Source organism: Sycon ciliatum, chromosome 5 (genome assembly GCF_964019385.1).
Source record: "Sycon ciliatum chromosome 5, ocSycCili1.1, whole genome shotgun sequence".
Taxonomy (NCBI): domain Eukaryota; kingdom Metazoa; phylum Porifera; class Calcarea; order Leucosolenida; family Sycettidae; genus Sycon; species Sycon ciliatum.
Window position 1 is genome coordinate 18,236,855 of NC_088647.1, and position 22,530 is coordinate 18,259,384.

The window sequence follows — 22,530 nt, forward strand, 5'->3', positions numbered from 1 at the left end:
TCTGGGGAGGTCGGTACGAGCGTTCGTACTTTGATGTCCGGGTTTTCAACCCCCACGCCCCCACCAACGCCAAGTTTGCCTTGCCCGCTGTGTACAAGCGACATGAGCAGGAGAAGCGTCGCCGCTACGAGGAACGGATCACCAACGTCGAGCACGCCTCCTTCTCACCAGTTGTCTTGTCCTGCACTGGAGGGTATGGCAAAGCTGCGACAGCACTCTATGCTCGGCTGGCATCGATGCTCGCCGACAAGAAGCAGGAGCCGTACGCTGCCACAATGTCCTACATCCGATGTAAGCTCAGCTTTGCCCTCATCCGTGCGGCTGTTGCCAGTCTGCGAGGCCACCGGCACCGCGTGCCCTCAGATGCAAATGACTCGGCCCGATTTGCGGTTGCCATGAGCAGCATCGGTTAAAGCTCCCTCCCGAGGCTCCGTACTAGACTGTTTTCACAGCCATTTTTGCTCTCAGCCTTTTTTTGCTCTCTCGACTGTTTTCACAGCCATTAATTTTTTGCTCTCTCGACTGTCTTCACAGCCATTTTTTGCTCGTTTTTCTTCCGGTGCTGTTGAGGTTGCACTCGTAATTGTGTTTATTTTGCCCGTATAAGAGGCTTGGCAGTTGTTGTGCGCCCAAGTGGTTGGGCACACAACAACCAACAAGTCTCACCAGAGCAAGGAGAAGTGGTTGAAGAAATGAAGGATCATCTTTCTTCAGAGACAGAGCTTTTTATTTGTGCCAAGACTAAGAGAGTTCAGGTTTCACATAACAACGAGCAACGGTTTAGACCAATCAGGAGATAGAGAGATGGCACAGATTCGGCCAATCAGAAGACATGTATTGGAAGAAACTAAAGAAAAAAGGAAAGCTTCTGAAAAAGGTAGGTTCGAACTTCACATGCAAAGGATACTAGTCTTATTACTGTACAGGTTTTAACACACCAAGCTACAGTGACACAGGCACTAGACTACAATGCAACAGGTACAAGGTTGAAGAATCTGCATGCTCTACACACGGGTGTGCGGTACTGGGCGACCGGCTGCCGGTCTTGGAATAGCTGTAGCGTGAGGTGTTTTCCGTCGCTGCTGTGGGTGCTTTATCTGGCTCTGTGTTGTGGCTTCGTTTGTCGCTTCTGCGGTTCTGGCTCCCGCCTCTGCTGCCGCTCCTGCTGCTGCTGCTGCATTGGTTGCAGGTGTTGCTGCTGCTGCATTGGTTGCAGGTGCTGCTGCTGGTGCTGCTGCTGCTGCTGCTGCATTGGTTGCAGGTGTTGCTGCTGCTGCTGCATTGGTTGCAGGTGTTGCTGCTGCTGCTGCATTGGTTGCAGGTGTTGCTGCTGCTGCATTGGTTGCAGGTGTTGCTGCTGCTGCTGCATTGGTTGCTGCTGCTGCTGCTGCTGCTGCTGCTGCATTGGTTGCAGGTGCTGCTGCTGCTGCTGCTGCATTGGTTGCAAGTGTTGCTGCTGCTGCTGCATTGGTTGCAGGTGTTGCTGCTGCTGCTGCATTGGTTGCAGGTGCTGCTGCTGCTGCATTGGTTGCAGGTGTTGCTGCTGCTGCATTGGTTGCAGGCGCTGCTGCTGCTGTTGCATTGGTTGCTGGTGCTGCTGCTGCATTTGTTGCAGGTGCTGCTGCTGCTGCTGCATTAGTTGCTCTAGCCACTGCTGGTTTAGTCGTTGGTGCTGCTGCTGCTGCATTAGTTGCTGGTGCGGCTGCTGCATTAGTTGCTGGTGCATGGCTGGCTGCGCATGTGGCTGCTGAAGCTGATGGATCTGTTCAGGTTGGCTGACTTTGCAGGCCTACAAGCACGATAATTGACAGAAAAGAATTTTTTTATAAATGCCAGAGCCACGTTATAGTTTAAAAACCAGGTGAAGATCACAGGCATCCATGCAATGTCACGAACGCACTCTTCTCATAGGGTTGAATTTTTGCCTCCTCTTCAGGGTTAACGCATGCTCCGTACGCGGAGGCATACACGACCCACACACAGACACAGCAGTAGTTGGTTTGCACCACAGGGTAACTGGGCGAAGGAGCTGGCAGTGTGTAACCATGGAGGCGGCCGACCCGACAGAGGCGGGGACCGAGAGTGAGACCGAAATGGCGGCTGACCTGCCAAGGGCAGTAACCGAATAGAGTGATTCGAGAGAGTAGAGAGAATGCTGCCAGCTACTGAGAGTTCAGTGCCCAATCCCTGCTTGTTTTTGTTTAGCAGAGTGAGTTTGGAAGACGAATGAGGTTAGTAGTATAAACGGGGTGCTACAGAATGAGAATTGTAACACAATGAAGTCGGTGTGGGTGGGTGGGTGAAAACACGGAGCAAGAGTCATGCGAGCCAATGCAACTAACAAAGAGAGCCAGGCACGAAGGCTGCTGAAGGGTGTACGTATGCAAAGCGAGCTGGTTGGAGAGTTTGCGCATGCGCACAACGGCGCATCCGTGAGCTGGCGCGAACACGCGCGTGATAGACATCAGCATACAGTGAAAACATTACGTCACCGCGTTAACATACTTAAGCTACGCAAAACTTGCATTAACGCATGCTCCGTACGCGGAGGCATACACGACCCACACACAGACACAGCAGTAGTTGGTTGGCACCACAGGGTAACTGGGCGAAGGAGCTGGCAGTGTGTAACCATGGAGGCGGCCGACCCGACAGAGGCGGGGACCGAGAGTGAGACCGAAATGGCGGCTGACCTGCCAAGGGCAGTAACCGAATAGAGTGATTTGGGAGAGTAGAGAGAATGCTGCCAGCTACTGAGAGTTCAGTGCCCAAGCTAGTTACCCTGGTGGGCCAACCAAATAAGTCAGTGCTCAGAAATAACGCGAGCATTGAACGAGGAGTATAGCAGGAGCTGCTAGCAGTCAAGAAATCTAGGTACCGATAGCGGTACTGAGAGTTGGTATGTATGCCGGAGGAGACATTCGTCAAGGTGCAGCGCTACTGGTCAGTCACTCACTGTGGCTAGCTTCTGATACTAGCCGCACATCGGATGGCTCAACACGGATATAGCGCAGCACGGCGTCGCTGCGCCATCGCCCCATATGGCGGATCACGTGCTCTGGTACGCCTGCGATAGCTGCAGACGTGGCTGCTCCGATCCGGAATGAGTGGCTGGCATAGCTGGACGGATCTGTAATCCCACAAAGCGGTAGGAGGGTCCGCACCTCCCTCGTGACGTCCGCTCGTGTCAGAGGCTGGCCATTGTGGTAGACGAGCAGCTGATCTCTAGGAGATTGGGACTCCGCCGACACTGCCGTCAGGTACCGCACCATCGCCGTAACAGGGCAGCTGATGACATGGGTACAGCCGCCCACGTGGACTACCGTGCCCCTACCGTCCGGGTCCGTCTTTGATTGCAGCAGCGTGATGGTGATACGAAATGATTGTTGGTCCAGGGCCACGTTGCCAAACGTCAACGAGGTGAGCTCACCACAGCGCAGGAAGCCATAAAAGGCCAGGGTGAAGGCGCACTGCAGCATTGCCTGGTCAACTGGGTGCCGCATGGAGGAAACTTGGAGGCGTTGGCAGAGTTGCCGGAGGATGGGTGTTGTGATAGGCAAACGAGGGCGGCCAGGTCCCGACGAACGGGCTATGCCTCTTAACACTCGTGACAGCAGGGACGTCGGCTGATTCGGGTACTCGAGGCCCATTTCGACGTGTAAGTTCCGGATGGCTGACATATATGTGCGAACCGAGGCCGGCCGCAGTGTGCGCACGAGGAGGGCTGCGTAGTAGCACAGCGTAATGTCGCTTCCAGGCAGGGCCACGATGCCATGCTGCTGACAGAAATCCAGGTACCGCCGCTCTGAAGCTGAGTATGTCCTCCTGGATGACGGTGCTATTGCCAGGGACGCCAGCCTGGTCAAGTCTTCGGTCAGTCCGGTGTGGGCAAGATCGGCATGTCCGGATGGAGCTGTGCCGTGGGTGCCAGGCAGCGGAATTCCTGCAACAGATTCCGGGAAAGAGCATCGGCAATGGTATTAGTAACACCAGGGATGTGCACTGCTGAAATCAGGCAATCGTGAGCAACGCAAAGGTGATACAGACACCTAACTAGAGACATCATGGGTGGCGATCTGCTGGTGCCGGATTTGATGCAGTCTACAACAGCTGAGTTGTCGCACTGAAACTCAATACTGAGGGACTTCCACTCTGACGCCCATGTACTGGTTGCGATGACAATAGCGTACAGTTCTTTATACTGTATGGACTCTGAATGCTGGTGGGGCAACCATGCTCCACGGATCCATCGTCCCTGGAAGTACGCTCCATAGCCCTGGTTACCGCTAGCATCAGTCTGCAATTGCAAGTTGGGCGCCTTTGTCCATTTGTCCAGGAGGAAGAACGACTTCCCTGGCCAGACTGATAGGGTACGCTGCCACCATTTGAGGTCGTTCACTGCTCCGGCTGACAGGGTGAGAACCTCGTGCTTTGGAAGGTTGCTTGTTGCACGGTCAAGGTCGTACAGGCGCCTCAGGAAGGTACGACCGGCAGGAATAGCCCGGGCCGCGAACGAGAGATTGCCCAACACGGAGGCGAGTTCGCGCCGGGACGCCATGCCTGATTGAAGGAGGCCGTTGACTTTGCCGAGATACGCCCCATGTTTGGCGGACGGTAACCGGATCTCAAACGTCAGCGAATCCAGCTCCAGGCCGAGGAAGGTGAGACATGTGGATGGGCCTTCGACTTTCTCAGAGGCCACCGGTATCTGCAAATAGCAGAGCATGTCAAAGATAAGTGAGCGATGATGTTCCGCAACGGGCAGGTGGGGCGAACTAACGTTCAGAAAGTCGTCCAGGTAGTGGAGTAATTGGCTTAGGTGGCATGCATCCTCGAGAATAAACTGGACTGCTGTGGCGAATTTATCGAATATGTATGGTGCAGAACGCAATCCAAATGGTAGCACTTTGTCATGATAGAATTGTCCCTGCCAGAAGATGCCTAGACAGGGCCAGTCACAGGGGGCAACAGGACAGAGACGGAATGCATTCCTGATGTCGACCTTCGTCAAAAGAGCGCTACGCCCTGCCGGCATGATCAGAGAGATAGCTGTATCGACAGTTTTGTACTGCAGGCTGAATTCATCCCGAGATATACCGTCATTCACACTCAAGCCGGCAGGGGACGAGAGGTCGTGGATGATACGCAGTTTGCCATTAGACTTCGGGATAGCACCCAAACCAGAAATATGCATGTGAGGGAATGGCGGAGATGCAAATGGGCCCGCAGTTTCTCCGCGGTCACAACAGGTAAGCAGATGAGTAGTAACCTCAGCAGGGCAAGCACAAGCCGAAGGGTGATTAGGAGACATAACAGAAGATGCAATGGGGCGAGAGCTGCCAATACGAAAGCCATACTGCATGCCTTGTGAAACATAAGAGCGAAATACTGCATTTGAATGAGGAGAGAGAAGATTGATAAAGCGCCGAACATGAACAGGCGTGCTAGTGGGCACCTGTAAAGCAGCGTCACCACTGGGGTGAGAGTTATTTCTTGGTCGAGTCACCAGACTTGGAGCATTGGCGTGCGGGGTGACGGCCGCGGCACTGCATGCAGACGTGTGCTCTGGAGCAGGGGGAGAGCAAGCAGCTGCCGAAGTTGAAATTACGACAGATGGCTTTGCCGTCAAAGCGAGGCTGGTGCGAGAACTGGCTCCCAGTAGGCGCTGTTGGGGCTGGGAGCCCCCCACGAAAGGGGCAGCTGCTGGGCTGACTTGGATGGACCATGGAGCAACGCTGGCACGGAGGCCGCCCACGGCCCGTGAGACAAGACTGCCACAGGTTCGGGTCAATGACGGACCAGGAATAGCGGTGAGGGAGGGACGCCTTGGCCATACGGAATTTGCGGTCGTAGGACAGCCAGGCATCATTGTGGAACCGGACGTTGGCATCGACAATGATGGCCTGATACGCCCAGAGATCACCTGCCAGCTGTGGTGAGGCGTCGGCCAGCACCCTCGAGTATGTGGTGAACGCTTCCACCCAAGTGGCAAGATCATAGATGTGTCGTTTGGCGGGTTGCCGGTGGGAAGATTTGGGGACGAGCTGCACAGATCGGCCCGCGCCCACGTCGAGTTGCATCACATCATGATCTCCCTCGAAACCCAGGGATTCAGGCAGCAAATCGCTTAATTCTGTGAACTCACCTCGCACAATCCGGTCTCGAAGGCGAGGCGGCACCACGGGGAGGTCTCCAGATGACGGCCACTGTTGTGGCGGGTGGCTGGCAGCCGGTACTGATACTGGTAAAACCGGCGCTGCAGTGGCGATTGATCCGGCAGCACAAAGCGAGGCCCCGCTGAACGTCGGAACATGAGCGAGTCCCGAGTTTACGCCAGTTCCTGGGCCGGCGAGTTGGGCCGCGCCAGCCTGCTCCAGCAGGGTAACCTTGTCGGCCAGAGGCTGAATAGCAACAGCCACGGCGGCGGAGATCTGGCTCGCCAGCGTGAGCTGGGGTGGTTGGCCGGCCGGCATGGACTGAGACGGAGGCACTTGGCCAGGTAGAGCCGGAGCACGAGGCGGCGCGGGGTTCTGGGCCGGGGCTCCGGCCTGGGTGGTTCCAGGAGCAGAGGAGGATGTTGCTCTAGCGTAGGGGCTAGAAGATGACCTGGCGGACCTGCGCGACATCTCTTGCCTCAGCGTGGGAAAATTTGAGAAAATTTGAGTAAACCACTCCGCGGATACAGCACTCAGAATTCCAGCCCGCCCAGGGACTGGACACCACAACTAGGCAAAAAGAGACCGAAACGACGATGTCACCTTGTACAAGGAAGTCTGAACAGAACTGAAGAACTCCGGAGTTTGAAAACACGGAGCAAGAGTCATGCAAGCCAATGCAACTAACAAAGAGAGCCAGGCACGAAGGCTGCTGAAGGGTGTACGTATGCAAAGCGAGCTGGTTGGAGAGTTTGCGCATGCGCACAACGGCGCATCCGTGAGCTGGCGCGAACACGCGCGTGATAGACATCAGCATACAGTGAAAACATTACGTCACCGCGTTAACATACTTTAGCTACGCAAAACTTGCAATAATGCAGGGAATGCCGAAAGTGGTAAAGGACAGCCACTTCTATAATAAAATTGATGAAATATCAACACTGAAACTGTTGCAAGTAGTAGTAGTAGTAGATTTTATTATTAATTTTTACTAGGGGAGTCCCAACAGGCGTTGCCTTTTTACTGGGAACCCTAGGTGAATTTTTACCATGTTTACATACAGAGTAAGAGACGGGGCCTGACGGCAGTCAGTGGGAAGAGCATTCCATCTGTCTGCCGCCAGGAAAGAAATAGAACGCATGCCATATTGCGTAAGCAACTGCTGGCATTGTTCATACCTTGACAAGGAGAAACTCGAAATAACTGAAGAGACTAGCATTTCGAATACCGGTAGCAAGAAGTGTTTGTTTGAAGTTTTATTTTACATCGCAAACCAAAAGGGCAATGATACATATATGACCATATATGACATCAGACACTGGACTCCACAAGACAAGAACCAAATACAACGACATGCGTAAATCATAGTCGTAATACAAATTCGTAACACTAATATTATGATGGCGATAGAACAAAAAAGTGTGGCCTGATAAAACTGTACTTGAGAAAATGAGAAAACAGTCACTGATGATGGGTGATTGGCCCGAAACGTCAATAATTTGTCAACATCATTAATAAAATAATTTTCCTCTAAAGAGTGAATAGCACCTAAATGGAGCGGTTATCAGTTGACAAACACCCTTTTATTTACAATGCAGTTGCGTGATGTTCACCACTTTCTGTAGGAAATATATGGACCGGTAATTACAAGCCAAGTTTGAACAGAATTAACAGTCAGAGAGAAATAGGAAGATGAAGACCGATGCCAGAGGGAGGTACTATTCGGTCATATTAACCGTAGAAAAACTCTTTCTGCAATCTTTTAAACGGGGTTGGACGACAAGTGGACGTGAGTTCCTGTGGCAGGGTGTTCCAAAGCTTCACGGCGGTAACCAATGGTCGTCTGTCGTCAGATGTTCGCCAAGTTAGCGGCACAACGTATTTGCAATTGTCATTGCCACGGGTGTTACTGGGAGGTTGGCGGGCTACTCTATCTTTCAGAAGAGGGCTGATGCTGCCGGTGTGGACATGGTGCAGAAGGAAACGGAGTTTGCATTTGACACGTTCAATTACATGGGTCAGCGAAAGGCGAGTGTATATAGGAGTGGTATGGGACGGGAAGGGCAGATTGGCTACGCAGCGAACACATCGCTTGTCGAGGACAGTGAGCTGGTGCCGCTGCTGAGCCGTGAGTGCAGAGAAGAACGCATTTGATCCATAAAGCATGTCAGGAAGTATACGGGCAGAATAGAAGAGGAGCGACTGGCGTTCAGATAGCGACGGGCGGATGGTTAGCTTATGGGAAGTTTTACGCACTATGCTGGAGATCTGCGTGGCCCACTGAAGACAGGAATCGATCTGTAGGCCCAGAAAGCGAGCAGTGGTGGTCTGGGTGAGAGGCGTCCCGTTGCAGTCAACGTTGAGTTCCAGGGTACTGCTGCGTGATGCCTCAATGGCTAAGACCTACGTCTTGTCGGGGTTTAAAACCAGGCCTTTCCCGTGTAGGTAGTCAGCCAAGTTTGACACAGCGACTGACAAGACTTGATTTAGGGTTGCTACGGATCTGCTTGCGGTGTCGAGAAGGATGTCATCCGCAAACAGCTGGGAGTGTGCTGGGTTGGTGACGCTATGGACGTCCATGGTATAGTGAAAACAGCTATGGACCCAGCTATGGACCCAGTACACTACCCTGAGGTACCCCACACTCGCATGAAGTCAGGCCCGAGCACTGCCCACTCGCCAGAACTACTCTCTGTCGACGGTCCATGAAGTGGCTCGTAAACCAATGTGATGCAGTCGAAGATACACCCAAGGCAAACAAATCTTGGATCATGAGCTGGTGCCGTACTTTATCGAATGCCTTGCCCATGTCCACTAGTACTGCGCCAGTACGTAGCTGGTGGTCTGCTGACGACAGGTAGTGCCAAGGTCAATGCATCTTCCGTGGAGTGTTGTGGCGTGAGTTAAAAGTCAGAAGAAAATTTGAACGGTCTCTGCTTGGAGGAAGAATATACGATAACTTAGTAGTTTGAGCATTGCTGGCCTATACAAGCGAAAGTCCCTGGTTCGAGTCCAGGTGGTGACAGTCAAATCTTCTTTGGACTTTTTTCCCTGGCAACTCCCTCAAACAGATGAGTACTTGATGCATTGAAAGAGAGAGAAAACTGTGTGTGCATGGGGGTAAAAAAGAAGAAGTAAATTATCGGGTCCGTTCCCGAAGGGAACTCACGACGGCCGCTAACACCCGATAAACCCTAGCGGCAGATGCATGGGGGTGGGGGAGGGAATACCAGGGTTCTGGCCAAAGGAAGGTTATTGCGGGAGGGGGGGGGGGTCCGGCACTTCTTCACAAGGGGGGGGGGGGTCGCAGCTTCCCCTCCCCCCTGTGAAGAAGTGTCGACCCCCCCCCCCCCCCCACTCATTTTCCGATTTCTGTGTTTTTTATGGAATTCAACGGAAATGCAGTCGATAGTCAGCATTATACACTAGAGGGTTCATAAAGGCATATTTGTCTGGGATGAAGTCAGGTGTTCGTCCTGTACATTGCATTTCGCATTGCTAGACAGTTATTTTGAAATTTGAATAATGGGCTACGGGGTAAATGTTTGCGCTCCCCCCCCCCCCCCCCTACTATTTTGACCTGGCTAGAGCTCTGGAATACTGCCAGTTTGTTTCTTTGAACCTTACCGTATTATGTTGCCTTCTATCAGCCTCAGTAGATTTTACCAGGATTTGTTGTGGACTGCCTTGCAAGTGCCTGCAGCCAATCATCGCTGATACAGAGTATGCGCCAGCTTGCAAAAGAATATGTCCTATCTCCGCATGTCCAGGTAATGATTCAAACCGTGTGCGGTGAGCACCCGCATGAACATCGCACATTCTCGCATGGCAGTTCTCACAACTACTGGTGGCGGTGGTGCGAGTTCCACACTCTTCACACACTGGTGGTGTCGTCTGGGTGTCTTCGCCCGCTACTCGGTAGGCATCTCCCAGGGACACCACACTGGGTAGAGATCGCAATGGCTCGACGCTCATAGGCAGGGGGGTGGTTGACCAACATTTCTGACATTTGATTGAACCGTCAAAAGAAACACTGTTTTGCACACACGGCGCGCACAGCGTGTGCAGGCAGGAAATATATTTCAGACTGGTGCTCGATGAGCCACAACCGCTGCACAGTGCACAGCCACTCGAGGGATGACATTACTCATGCCAGAACTATGAATACTGATGTTAGAACTTGCCAGAAAGTGAACTCGGAACGATTGAAGAAACTAAGCGTGTAAAGACTCCACGACTTGAAGCATTAGTTGTTATTTCTCGCAGAATCGAAGTGAGAAAAAGGATGATAAATACCGTTCAAACGTAGCTCGGACTCGTAGTATTGCTCGTAGTATTGCTACTACACTGTACAATGTAGATCTACTAAGTACTAGTAACTAGTAATAGTAGTATGGGTCTGTGCTGCTCAATTAAATCCAGGCGCGTCACTCCATTTTTTTCCAGTTTGCGCCTTGCATCATTTCACAGGAGAAACTAAGGCTGCGCAACGCCCGGCGCGTACTTGAGTGACAAGACTGGATTCCATGGAGCACATGTACGCAGCTGCTGTCGAGACGTTCGAAGCCGGGACCTGTGTACAGACTACAGGTCGCATGACTGTGATGGATGCCGCCACCTAGTCCTTTGTGCACCTTCGGGCACGGACGGCCGACTGTAGAACGTCCAATCCAAGGTCTCCACCTGGTGTGAGGAAGTCGCGCAGCTCACGACCATCGCTGGATCGCAACCACAAGCCACCTACTCCACATTCACGCAGGGTCTGCAAAACAAGTGGTCCTTCCTCTGCCGGGCTTCCTCCATTCCAACAACAACAACAACAGCCTTTTACTGCTTCTTCTCCGTGATGTGCATAGTTGTACCCCCCCCCCCCCCATACACACACACACACACACACTACTACTACTGTAGCTTGGTTGCCACAAGGGCCACACCACTCCGAAAGGAGCCAGAGTCATTGTCAGGAGCAGAAACGGAGATGACGACTCAGGTCACTCTGTCGACGGAACTGACGGCTGCAGCGAGAACAGCGAACACCATACGACGCTCTATCAGACTTGGTTGCTCGATGGCCACGGTCGCACTTGTGACGTCTGAAACCAGGCACTGACTTGAACTGCCGATTGCATGTCACACACAAGAGAGAAGCTGGGACGTTGAGCGGAATAGGTGATGCCGGCGCGGACGCTTCCGATGGTTCCAGGGGCAAACAATGATGTACACGCAAGCCACCACGAGAGTGAAACCACCTCCTGCATGTACCACACTGCACAGCACCACGCTGTCCCTGGATGGGGAGACTTCGTTCTGCGCTACACTTGTGTCTTGCTTTGTCACCTGGCCGACGAAACGAACGGTGGCAGATAAGACAGTCCACCCGTTGAGATTGGTCATGGGAAGGACCGCCGAGGCTCGGCCCAACGGCAGACACCCGCCAGGCAGATCGATCCTGAGCAATCCCATACCAAGCTAGATGTTCAATGCCGATGTGCCGAAGATCAGCCGAAATCACATCCCTCCAGCGACGACGGGGACCACACGCAGGCCGAGGCGACGGTAGGAAGCCAAACAACAGCTGCTTGGGCACACGAACGTCCGACATGCGGGCCACATGGCCAAGCCATTCAAGCCTCCGCTTCCGAAGCCGGGAGGACAATAGCGATGTATCACCCCACATCTCTCGGAGCTGCTCATTGGTGATGCGTTCCTCCCACTGTTGTGTTCGCGAAACACACAAGATGCTACGGATGCATTGGTGGTGGAAACTATCGAGGCGCCGGAGGTCACCCTGCAAAGGGCACCAGCACTCCGAAGCATACAGTAGCACTGTCATCACACAGGCGTTATACAATCGGCGCTTCACATGGAGTGAAAGATCACGATTAGCAAACACATCCTGAAGCGATCCAAAGGCACGCGAGGCGAGTGACAAACGCCTCGAAACGTCTCCCGCAGAACGCGCATCCGGAGTGATGACAGAACCCAGATAAACGAAGGAGGAAACATTTTCCACCACCTGTCCATGAAGCGGAATGCCAGCAGTGTCAACTGAAGTAACACCAACACCAGCCACCATAAACTTGGTCTTGGGTATACTCACAGTGAGGCCAAATTCAGCAGAAACATCCTGGAACGCCGTCAAGGCCAACACAGCATGCTCCCGCGAACCAACTACAAAGTTTGCATCGTCCGCATACTCAACATCAACAACAGCGGTCTGCTGATAGGTACGGGTTCGTCGTGCTGGGTTGAATAACTGGCCATCCAAGCGATAGTGAAATTGGATGCCAATGTCTGGGTCACGATCAGCGAGAACAGACCGCCAACGTTCCACCACCAGAGCCAGATAGAGGTTAAAGAGGATTGGGGCCATTACACACCCCTGCCTCAGGCCGTTCTCCACACGAATTTCATCCGTGACACCTCCAGGCACACGCACCTCCGCCACCATGCCATCATGAAATGACTCAATGACCTTGAGGAGAGTCGGAGGAATACCAAGGACAGAAAGAGCACGATACAGTGCAGCCCTAGGCACAGAATCATATGCCTTTCTCAAGTCCACGAAGATACAAAATATTTTTGTACGATGCTCGTATGCCTTTTCCACCAGTTGCCGGACAGTAAACACAGCATCAGCACAGCCACGGTTGGGTCGAAATCCGCACTGAGACTCCGGGAGGAGATGCTCGGCCCTGGATTGAAGGCGGTTCTGTATCAAGCGACCAGCCATCTTGCCCACCACCTCCAAAAGAGAGATCCCACGCCAATTGTCACAGAGCGATAGATCTCCACGCTTTGGGATTGGCACCAGCTGGGCATTCCGCCACTCCTGAGGAACACCACCTGTGGACCAGACAGTCAAAAGCAAGGCCAGCAAACATTCATGCAGCTCACTGGAGCCATACTTCACAAGTTCGGGCAGGATCCCCGATGCGCCAGCTGCCTTGCCATTAGCCATTGCACGTATAGCTCGACCAACTTCCTCAGGAGATGGAGGGATGGCGAGCTCCTCGTCGATGGGCCTGACCTCCAGCGTACCGAAAACGTCCAAGTCATAGAGGCTCCTGATATTAAGGACGTTTGAAAAGTGTTCATACCACCTGGACGAGATGGCCTCCAACGACGTGCATACAATGCCATCGGTGTCCTGGATGGATTGCACCTTCATGGGTGTGATGCCCCCAAAGCATCGCTGAATCGCCCGAATGGCAGCCCAGGCACTCTTGGTATTAAACCGCTCAGCCTCCACGATGTCAGCTTGTTTACTGAGCCAACTCTCCTTTGCGGAACGAACAGCCGCACGGGCCTCACCATGGGCCTCCCTGTAGGCAACCAAATCCGCCCGGGAACCAGAGTGACATTTCCGATACAAATCATTCCGGGCCTTCAGAATAGGCTCCAATGTGGCCGCACTCTGGACAAACCAGTCAGGACTGCTACGCCTCTCATGCCCGATTGCCGCCTTAGCTGATGACGTTATAGCCTTCTTAATACAGGACCACTGCTCCTCGATGAGTCCGCCAGCATCAAAGTTCTCCAAGCCACCAGACAAACAGTGGCCATACTCCGCTCGGGTGCACTCGACTAACTCCCGCCTCTCGTCAGTCATACCTGGCACAGTCAGCAGCTCCTGAACCGCAAACCGCCGGTTCCTGCGCTTTTGATTCTGATTTCGGCCGGGCACAATCCTCCCTGGCAGGCAATACGTCATACACAAGAGATTGTGGTCAGTACTGCACTCTGCACCGCGAATCACATGGGTATCCACAACATACTGCATCTGACTTACACGGACAAGTACATAATCAATACAATGCCAACGTTGGGATCTCGGGTGCCGCCACGTAGCCAGATGTATCATCCTCTTCCGGAAATGGGTGTTGCAGATGGTCAGGTTATTGCGTAACGAGAAATCCAACAACTCCATCCCAGCATCATTGCGCTCACCAATGCCAAAGCCTCCATGGACATCCCGCCACAAACCAGAAGACTGAGGCTCAACAGCAGAACCCACACGTGCATTGAAGTCCCCAAGGACGATCAAATGATCTGAGAGAGGAACAGCCATGACAGTCTGCTGCAAATCTGTATAGAATGCGTCCTTCACTGATCGACTGGCCCGGAACGTGGGTGCATAACAAACAACCAGATGTACCCACACAGAGGCTCTCTCAGCAGGGCACTGCCGCTGGGTGCCAGTACACAGAGGAAACTTCAACTTACATGTCATAAGTCTGGACGAGACAGCACTCTGCTGCGAGCCTCCGCGCTCAAACGCCGCTCTGGCACGCCGCCTCAACAAGACGGCGACTCCTTCTCCACGAGTGAAATTCTCAGTCGGCAGAGGTCGACCCGACGATATAACCAACGCATCACCAACAGAGTACGACGCAGCGCCGAACCATTTCGTCTCCTGCAGTCCAATTGCCTCCAGACCCAAGCGCTCGGCCTCGCGGACTACTAAATTTATCTTTCTATCCTCGCTCACGCGCCCCCGACGAGCGGCAGTCTCGACAGAGCCGTCAGCATTGACAAGCGTTCGGACGTTCCACGTCGCAAAGCGGATATTCTTCGTCTTCGTCTCTCCGCTTCTGCCCCCGACACATGACTCGGGTCGCGTCGTAGCTAAAGAGATACACATCCGAGGGGTCGCCAACCCACTGCGAATGGCGGAGAGTGGACGACACAGCCGTGACAATATCAAAAATAATTTGTCCTGGCGACTGTGCCGTGAACCCACTCCCCGATGAACCTGCCTAGTGCAGAACTAAGGACAACTCTGGAGGGCCCAGAGCTGCCCCGCTGGGCAAAGCCCAGCTATGAAACGGTAAAGAAGACCAGATACGGAAGAGCTCAAAAAATTCAAACCGTCCTGCTCAAGAGCAAGACACACACACACACACACACACACACACACACACACACACACACATGTACTCTGCATAGAGGTGACATACATGTACATGTAAGGCCGCGGTCACACATGAAAAGCTTGCACCGCTTTTGCGGAGGCGAAAAGCGGAACTACCGCAGCCGCTTTGGCGGACCACACGATGCAACGGTCACACATACATGTAGACTACTGTGCTCCTCAACGCTCCGCTTTGGCGGAGAGAATGCAAATGCAGCACGACCTATGAAATTTTAGATGTTCTTGTCAGAGTTGAAGCGCCCTCGCTTGTAGTTGTACAAGTAGAGCTATCGTGGATCGCTGACAGGCTGCTGAATGTCTCCTGTCAAGTACACTCGTGGATTTGGGGCGCATTGACTGCGGCCCAGTACAGGTGTATTTGAATTATTATTACTAGTTTGGTTTACATCAATATCAGGTAATCATCTAGTTTAGGGTCCCAAATTATTTCGCACTTTCCCAGTGTTCTCTGTACTTTCTGTGTACGTGAGAGCGTGCTTGAGTGTGTTTCGAAGTTTTGTGTCCTTAGAGTTGTTTCCTTTGACTTTGTGATAATGGCTGGGCGTCCCGGTGCGCCGATACGGAATGCCGTCCCTCAGGGAGACATACTAAATAATGATGAAATTTTGATGGAGCAGTGGACCGTGTTCACCCTTGTGCCGATCTTTTCCAGGACCCAACTTGGCCAACTCGAGTTCCTTGCTGCTCGGCGCTTTATCTGCTCTGTGACACATGTGGCGCGATGTGGCCTCACTAGTAGGAGGCAGGAAAGCCACGATGGGTTTCGCTGGAGATGGAGACCTTGCCACTATGTCAAGAGCATCCATACCAACAATGTCGAGAATATGTGGATGCGTGCAAAGCGCCAGCTCAACGCAACTTCGGCACGTCTCGCGAGTTGTTTCCAACCTACCTCTGCGAGTTCGTGTGGAGGCAAAGAGTTCGAGAGGAACGAAACACCTTCGGCTCCCTGCTCCGCAGCATTCATCAGCAGTACCCTGTCTGATCGGTTCTGATGAAAAAAATCCATATCAACAGCTACTGTGTTTTTGATCTCGATTTGCAAATTTGCTCTCACGTACACAGAAAGTACATAGAAAGTACAGAGAACACTGGGAAAGTGCGAAATAATTTGGGACCCTAAACTAGATGATTACCCAATATCAAATCCAAATAGTTGTATAGCAGGGTGTTGTTGCCTCCTTCTTGTCCGAGTTGAAGCGACCTTCGCTAGTACAAGTAGAGCTATCGTGGATCGCTGACATGCTGCTGAATGTCTCCTGTCAAGTACACTCGTTGATTTGGGGCACATTCACTGCGGCCCAGTCCAGGTGTATTTGAATATTAGGCCAACCTTTGTTAATTCATTGTTTAACGTCCTTTTTTTCGCGAAAAGGTACGCGGGAGGGCGGAAAAAAAACAAAAGCCCATTCCAAAAACTGGAAACCCCAATCAAACATTTTGACCAGTAAAGCATGTGATATATACAATATTTCTCGGTCTAACGGCACTTGCAGGCATAGAACAACACTCTTTGATGGTACATTGGAGCACATGCCTGATGAATCCAACGAAACAGGTACATAGCATGGAGTTAGCATGTCATGAATTCATTACATCTGGATTTTTACTAGGACACAAACCGTACGATATTTAAAAGCCAACAAAAAAAGAAAAAGAACACAAGACAAAGGCATGCCCGGGAGGCAAGATTATAAGTTTAAGGTCATGATCGGCACACTGTGAAACTACACAATCATGTATTTACAACTTCGCATATTATTGGTACTACTACTTTCTTGTTTTTTTCCGGTCGGAGGCAAAAAGGTACGCGGGCGCGGACGTTAAACAACGAAAAAAGAAAGGGTGGCCTTAGTTTAGTTTACATCAATATCAAATAGTTTTATAGCAGGGTGTCGTTGCCTCCTCCATGATCCATCATCGACCCCAGCGACTGCGTGGATGCCTGCAGTTGCAGTGAGGGTGTGGCAGAGTACTCTACTACTCCCTGGTTGCAGTCCTAGTGTTGCATACTCTGGTGGACGCATTGCTTGGAGAGAGAAGGAGAGAGTTGGAGATCGTCCGCGATCGGGGCCAATGAGTTGGGAGACGGATCCCTCACCAACTATCCACTCATAACGATGCAGTATCGTTTGCGAGATCTCCAGAACGTACAGTACATAGGCAAAGAAGAACAATATGAAAACTGAATACCAAACGGCAACCAAACAACACCAGAACTCAGCGCAGAACTAGCACACCAAACTCCAAAGCCATCACCACGCAGGTTCCGCCAAAGCGGATCCGCGATAGCGGAGGTTCCGCTCGCATATTTTTGGCGTAGCGAAATCCAAACTTTCCGCCAAAGCGTAACTTACGCCTCCGCCGTTGCCGAGGCAACGGCGGAAGCGTAAGCTACGCTTTGGCGGAACCGCCAAAAAAAGTGCATGTGTGACCGAGGCCTAACTTGCATCTTCTTGGCGCTACACTCTGCGTAAATATACTGCTGCCAGTGTGTGGCTTCCACTGTATCCATTTTTTTTAATACTAAAGAATCACACAGTGACAGGCAGGCAGGCATAGTGGGATGGTCTAAGACCTTGATTGAGAATCAGAGGGTACCAGGTTCAAGTCCTGCTTGGAAGCGGAAGGAATTTTTCCAGCCGTGCTGCGACCCACAGTTAATTGGGAACTCGTGGCCTGGCACGAGGGTAACATGGATGCAGCTAATGGGATTTCGGTCTTTGACCACTTGGTGGTGGGTCTGATCTACTCACCTCCCACCGTTTAGGCGCTGCATCTGCGCCTTTGATCCTAGAGGGTGGTGGCGTTCCCACGGCGGATGCGGAAAACTCGGCTTCCAGCCGAGTCTCACGCGAACCGTGAATTTTTTTAAAGAATCACACACCCACTCACAAGGAAGAAAAAACCAAGAAAATGACAAGAACGGATAGCACAGAAGGAAGGGAAAAACCAAGAATGATTATGGTCTCCGCCTCAATACCAACAGCACGCATCAGAGATAGGGTGAAGATAGAGAAGAAGAAAAAAGGAAGCAATGACAAGGAGGAGTGAGAGGTTCCGGGAAGTGTAGAAAGAGAAGAGTTAGAAGGCAAGGAGTGAAGCAGTGTTAGGCGGCAAGGGCAGTGCCGAACAACAGTCCTGCTCAATGGGGATAGCCAACGAAATATGAGAACTGGGCCATATGAGTGGTATTTATAATAGATGCGGATTCCACACGGTCTTGGTTAATGAACTGTCTCGGCTCTTGAGCCAGTTGAGGTAACTCAGTGAGCGTGATATTCGAAGTGCCACCCACCGTCTTGGACATCGTCACGTGCAGAACATTAAAGGCATCACACTCTGTATAATTATGAGATGACGGGCTGGTGCTGCAGTTGAGCGTCACGAAAAGCGGCGATAACGTCCGAGCATCTGGAAAACGCAAGTGAAATTATGGAAAACACTGACCGTAGAAATCATTGCACGGAAACCGTCACAACCCAGCACTGAGCCCAAGGCCAGATTAATCGGGCTCTAATTCTACCACGTACTGCTCTTTTCTCTCCGAAACTCAACACTTGCAAGCCAGATACGTGGCATGTGGCCTCTAATTTCCTAAACACTTTGAAATTCTCCGTGAAGTTCAAATTTGAAATTCTAATTCTACCAGTATCTCAAAATTAATTCCACACTCATCGTTTCTACCTGACCTTCCCACATACATGTACTTGGCGAGCATTCACATGATACCATTCTGTTTGCCCTTAGTTTACCCTAATAGAAATGTCACAACAATAATAATAATAATAATAATAAGGATATGGTTAAAATGTCAACATTGCAGACCTATGAAATAAACCGTGAAGGAACCAGAAACTTCTACACCATGATAGCATAGATGCACCAGTCTGGCCTACGCTACTCTCCACCATGCAGAGTCGTAACATTATGACATTTGACGACTCCTTGCTCTTTCCAAACGTGTAGCCCAGGCCCCAGGCAGGTTTAAATTGCCTCCCTGATATACCTTAGCTCACAATCGACATAACGTTGGTGGCCTGCCATGAAGGCTCGAGCCAATTCTTTTGATTTTGTATTATTCTTGTCAATATTGAATTATGCAACAATCTCTTCTTCTCTTCTCCTCCATGCGCTCTCAGCCGGCTACCCTTAGCAGCCATTGCACACACTAACAATTCAACAAAAGAGGTTACGGGTACTTCAAGTACTGTTACTGATGATATTCCTTCTGACAGCTGCGCATGCGCATGGAGGAGAAGAGGTGCAGAGACTGTTGCATTGTTGAACAGCCGAATGGACCCGTTCACAACTTTATTTTATATTCAATTATTTTTGGGTTTTATGACATACAAGAGAAGTAGAGTTCATCTATGTCATCTTTACTTATAAAGAAGAGGCACCTGTGACGTGTGTCTGTGTGTCACGCTCCTTATACTTATAGAGAAGAGGCACCTGTGACGTGTGTCTGTGTGTCACGCTCCTTATAGAGAAGAGGCACCTGTGACGTGTGTTTTTGTGTCACGCTGAAGCGCTGCGGAGCAGCGCTGCCCTGAGCACGCGAAGCGTGCGAACAGTGTAGCGCAGTGTAGCTAGCGGCCGCAGAAGCATTGACGGTCACCACCAGGACTCGAACCTGGCTTGAGGCCAGCGATGCTCTACCCACTGAGCTATGTTGTAGTAGTCATTCAATAATTTCAATACTTTCAAAACACCACTAATGTCAAAAAGCAAGTATCTGAAGAAGCAAGCCTGAATTCTGGTGGAATTTGTGAGCGAGGCACCATCTCCTTCTAGTCCAGATGTTCCACATGAGAGTGTAACAACCACCCATAAAGCCGGGTTTGCCACTTCCCAATCGTGACAGCGCCATTGAGATACTACACAAATTTCCAATCACTCTGGCTCCACCGACACCAACTCTCGGACGCCTCCATATGGAAAAAAGAATGTCTATTGGGTTGGTGCATGACACACACACACACACACACACACACACACACACACACACACACACACACACACACACACACACACACACACACACACACACACACACACACACACACACACATACACACACACACACACACACACACACACACATACACACACACACACACACACACACACACACACACACACACACACACACACACACACACCATTGGACCATTGGACGCCCATCGCCGGAGGTGGTGATAGCTAGCGATGCTACAGCAGAAGCCATAGCAGCTTGTGCTGGGATTGCACAATTCAACAGCTTGCAAGGCTGAAGAATTGACCGCCACTATTCAGCCTGGTCTACACCACACAGCTATGAAGTGGCTTTTTCTGGCCATAGTCCATCGGCCAAATCTCAGAAAGGGCCTCTTTCGGCGAAGGTGATGCACTGAAGCTCCAACTAAACGCCCTTGGGCACACTAGCTCATGAGACCCCATAGAATACGAATCCGATTGTTGGACGTTGCCAATCCAGTCCAGGATAGTCGAACTGGGTCGAATACCTTCTTCCGATTTTCGTAATTTCGTCCACCATTACATCTTTCTCATCGACTTTTTTTCGCTTGGCGAATGTTCTTGAGCCGCTGAGCAGAATCTACGCACGCTCGAACACTTGAAATGCCTGCATGTTGACGTTTCGCAAGATTCTAGCGAGCTTGGTGGAAATCTATTATTTATTTTGACATTTTTGGGGGAATCTGAATTAGAACGGTAGAAGCTCATTCGGAGAAGACGGCGTGTCGCCGCTGTCGGATTGTCGCTACTGTGTTTCAGACGTATTTGCTTGAACGTGCTATTGAGGATGGACAGAAGATGAAGTGACGGCTTTCTTGAACACGGACGTTTTGTCTACATTGTAACTGAAACATCTCATCTGGCGTCTAGAACGCAATTATTATGAGTTGTGAGTGCCAGCTGAGCTGAACACAAGCTGGACACCATTCGTCAGCTGGGAATTTGCATCGAAGCTCTTGATAGCCACGATAAGCATAATTATACAGAGGTAACCTTGTTTGACTCAATACGCATGCAGGTGATACCACTAGTGGCACTACAATGTAAATGGTGCAAAATTGATGCAACAGCGAATATGTACTTCGTACAATCACGAACAATTGTAAGGCAAGTGTTCATGCCTGTCATAGAAGAATTTCAGCCCGGAAATCTTGTTGTCATGGTCATAAATAATACAGGACTTGAGTTGGCTCTGGACATAAACACACTTGTGGTGAATACGGTCATTATTGCGAGAAAAATATTTAGCCACTGTATGTTAACTGATGCCGCACTACACGCAATATTTCATGTACATGTATGTGAGACTCAATTGCATCCACAAGGCCGTAGATGCATGTAAGCACACAATGCTGTACAGTATAAGTAGTAGTCGACATGTGGTGCCTTCCTGCTGCACATGCACATGCGGCAAGTTGGCAACGACACATGACCTATCTGCACCGCACAGCGTGAGCTTAGAAAGGAATATTGCACACATAGTGCTATTTGTGTTCCAATATCGTTAAGCCGGTATACATGTACTAGTATCCTTATACATGTACCTGGTCACTCGATAGGCGATGCCGACTGTACTAATCTTATCCATATTACCCGATAGGCTATAGCACACTGCGTCAGATCACTATGCAACAAAACAAGAGCTTTGGAGCGAATATACACTGAAGCAAAGTAGGTTTCAACGGTACAGCACTAGTCACGATGAGGGGAGTTACGAGGATGGTTAGGTCGTGACACATAGATGATGATTGTTAATGATTCATGCACGGTGGAAAATTACCACCAATGGCGATCATATTGCTTTCACAACAATGACATCAGTAGGAGCAGTGACACAACCTTACTGCTCCAAGTAGGATTTACAAGCGAGTGAAGGGAGAGCAGACTGGTCTAATAGCAGACCGGGTCTAAGCAAGGAAGTAATCGGCATCAGAGGTGAGCTTGCACATCAGAAAACAGATGATGATCACCAAACACAGAGAAGTTGGCTATGTGTATGTTTGTGTCACTGTGTGTGCATGTGTGTGTGTGCATGTGTGTTTGTATGTATGCGCGCACATCTGTGTGTGAGAGAGAGGCAGACAGACAGATAGCATATGGTGGGAGGGATCAAGGTCTGACCTCAGAGTTAAATGCTGTGGAATAGCAACAGTGCGAAATCGGGCAGGGTGGTTAATGGCCCACACTGGAGCCGAGTAGGAGCGCCAGTGGTTGAGGGCTAGCACAGGAGTAGCAGCAGCTCCAGCCTAGGTATATCAGCTTCTGGATGAAAATCTCCCAGACACAGTAGGTACCGAGCTTCACTAGCAGATTGCCGGCAGGGGTGCACGGCGAGCACCCGTACAACCCTCAAGCCACCAGAGCCGCAGTACTTGGACACGATCCAGGTGCTTACCCGCCAACAATGCTGAGAAGGCACTG

At 51.1% G+C, this 22,530-nt stretch overlaps 1 protein-coding gene across 1 annotated transcript in view; it reads right to left on the minus strand.

The window, feature by feature from the left end:
• Positions 1 to 740: 740 nt before the first annotated feature.
• Positions 741 to 22,530, minus strand: part of LOC135817917 (E3 ubiquitin-protein ligase TRIM33-like) — a 36,976-nt gene continuing 15,186 nt past the window's right edge. Inside the window, exon 3 of the mRNA XM_065331219.1 lies at positions 741 to 1,789. Within this exon, the coding sequence (XP_065187291.1) occupies positions 1,094 to 1,789 (696 nt within the window). The 3' untranslated portion in view covers positions 741 to 1,093. The remainder of the gene's footprint in view (positions 1,790 to 22,530) is intronic.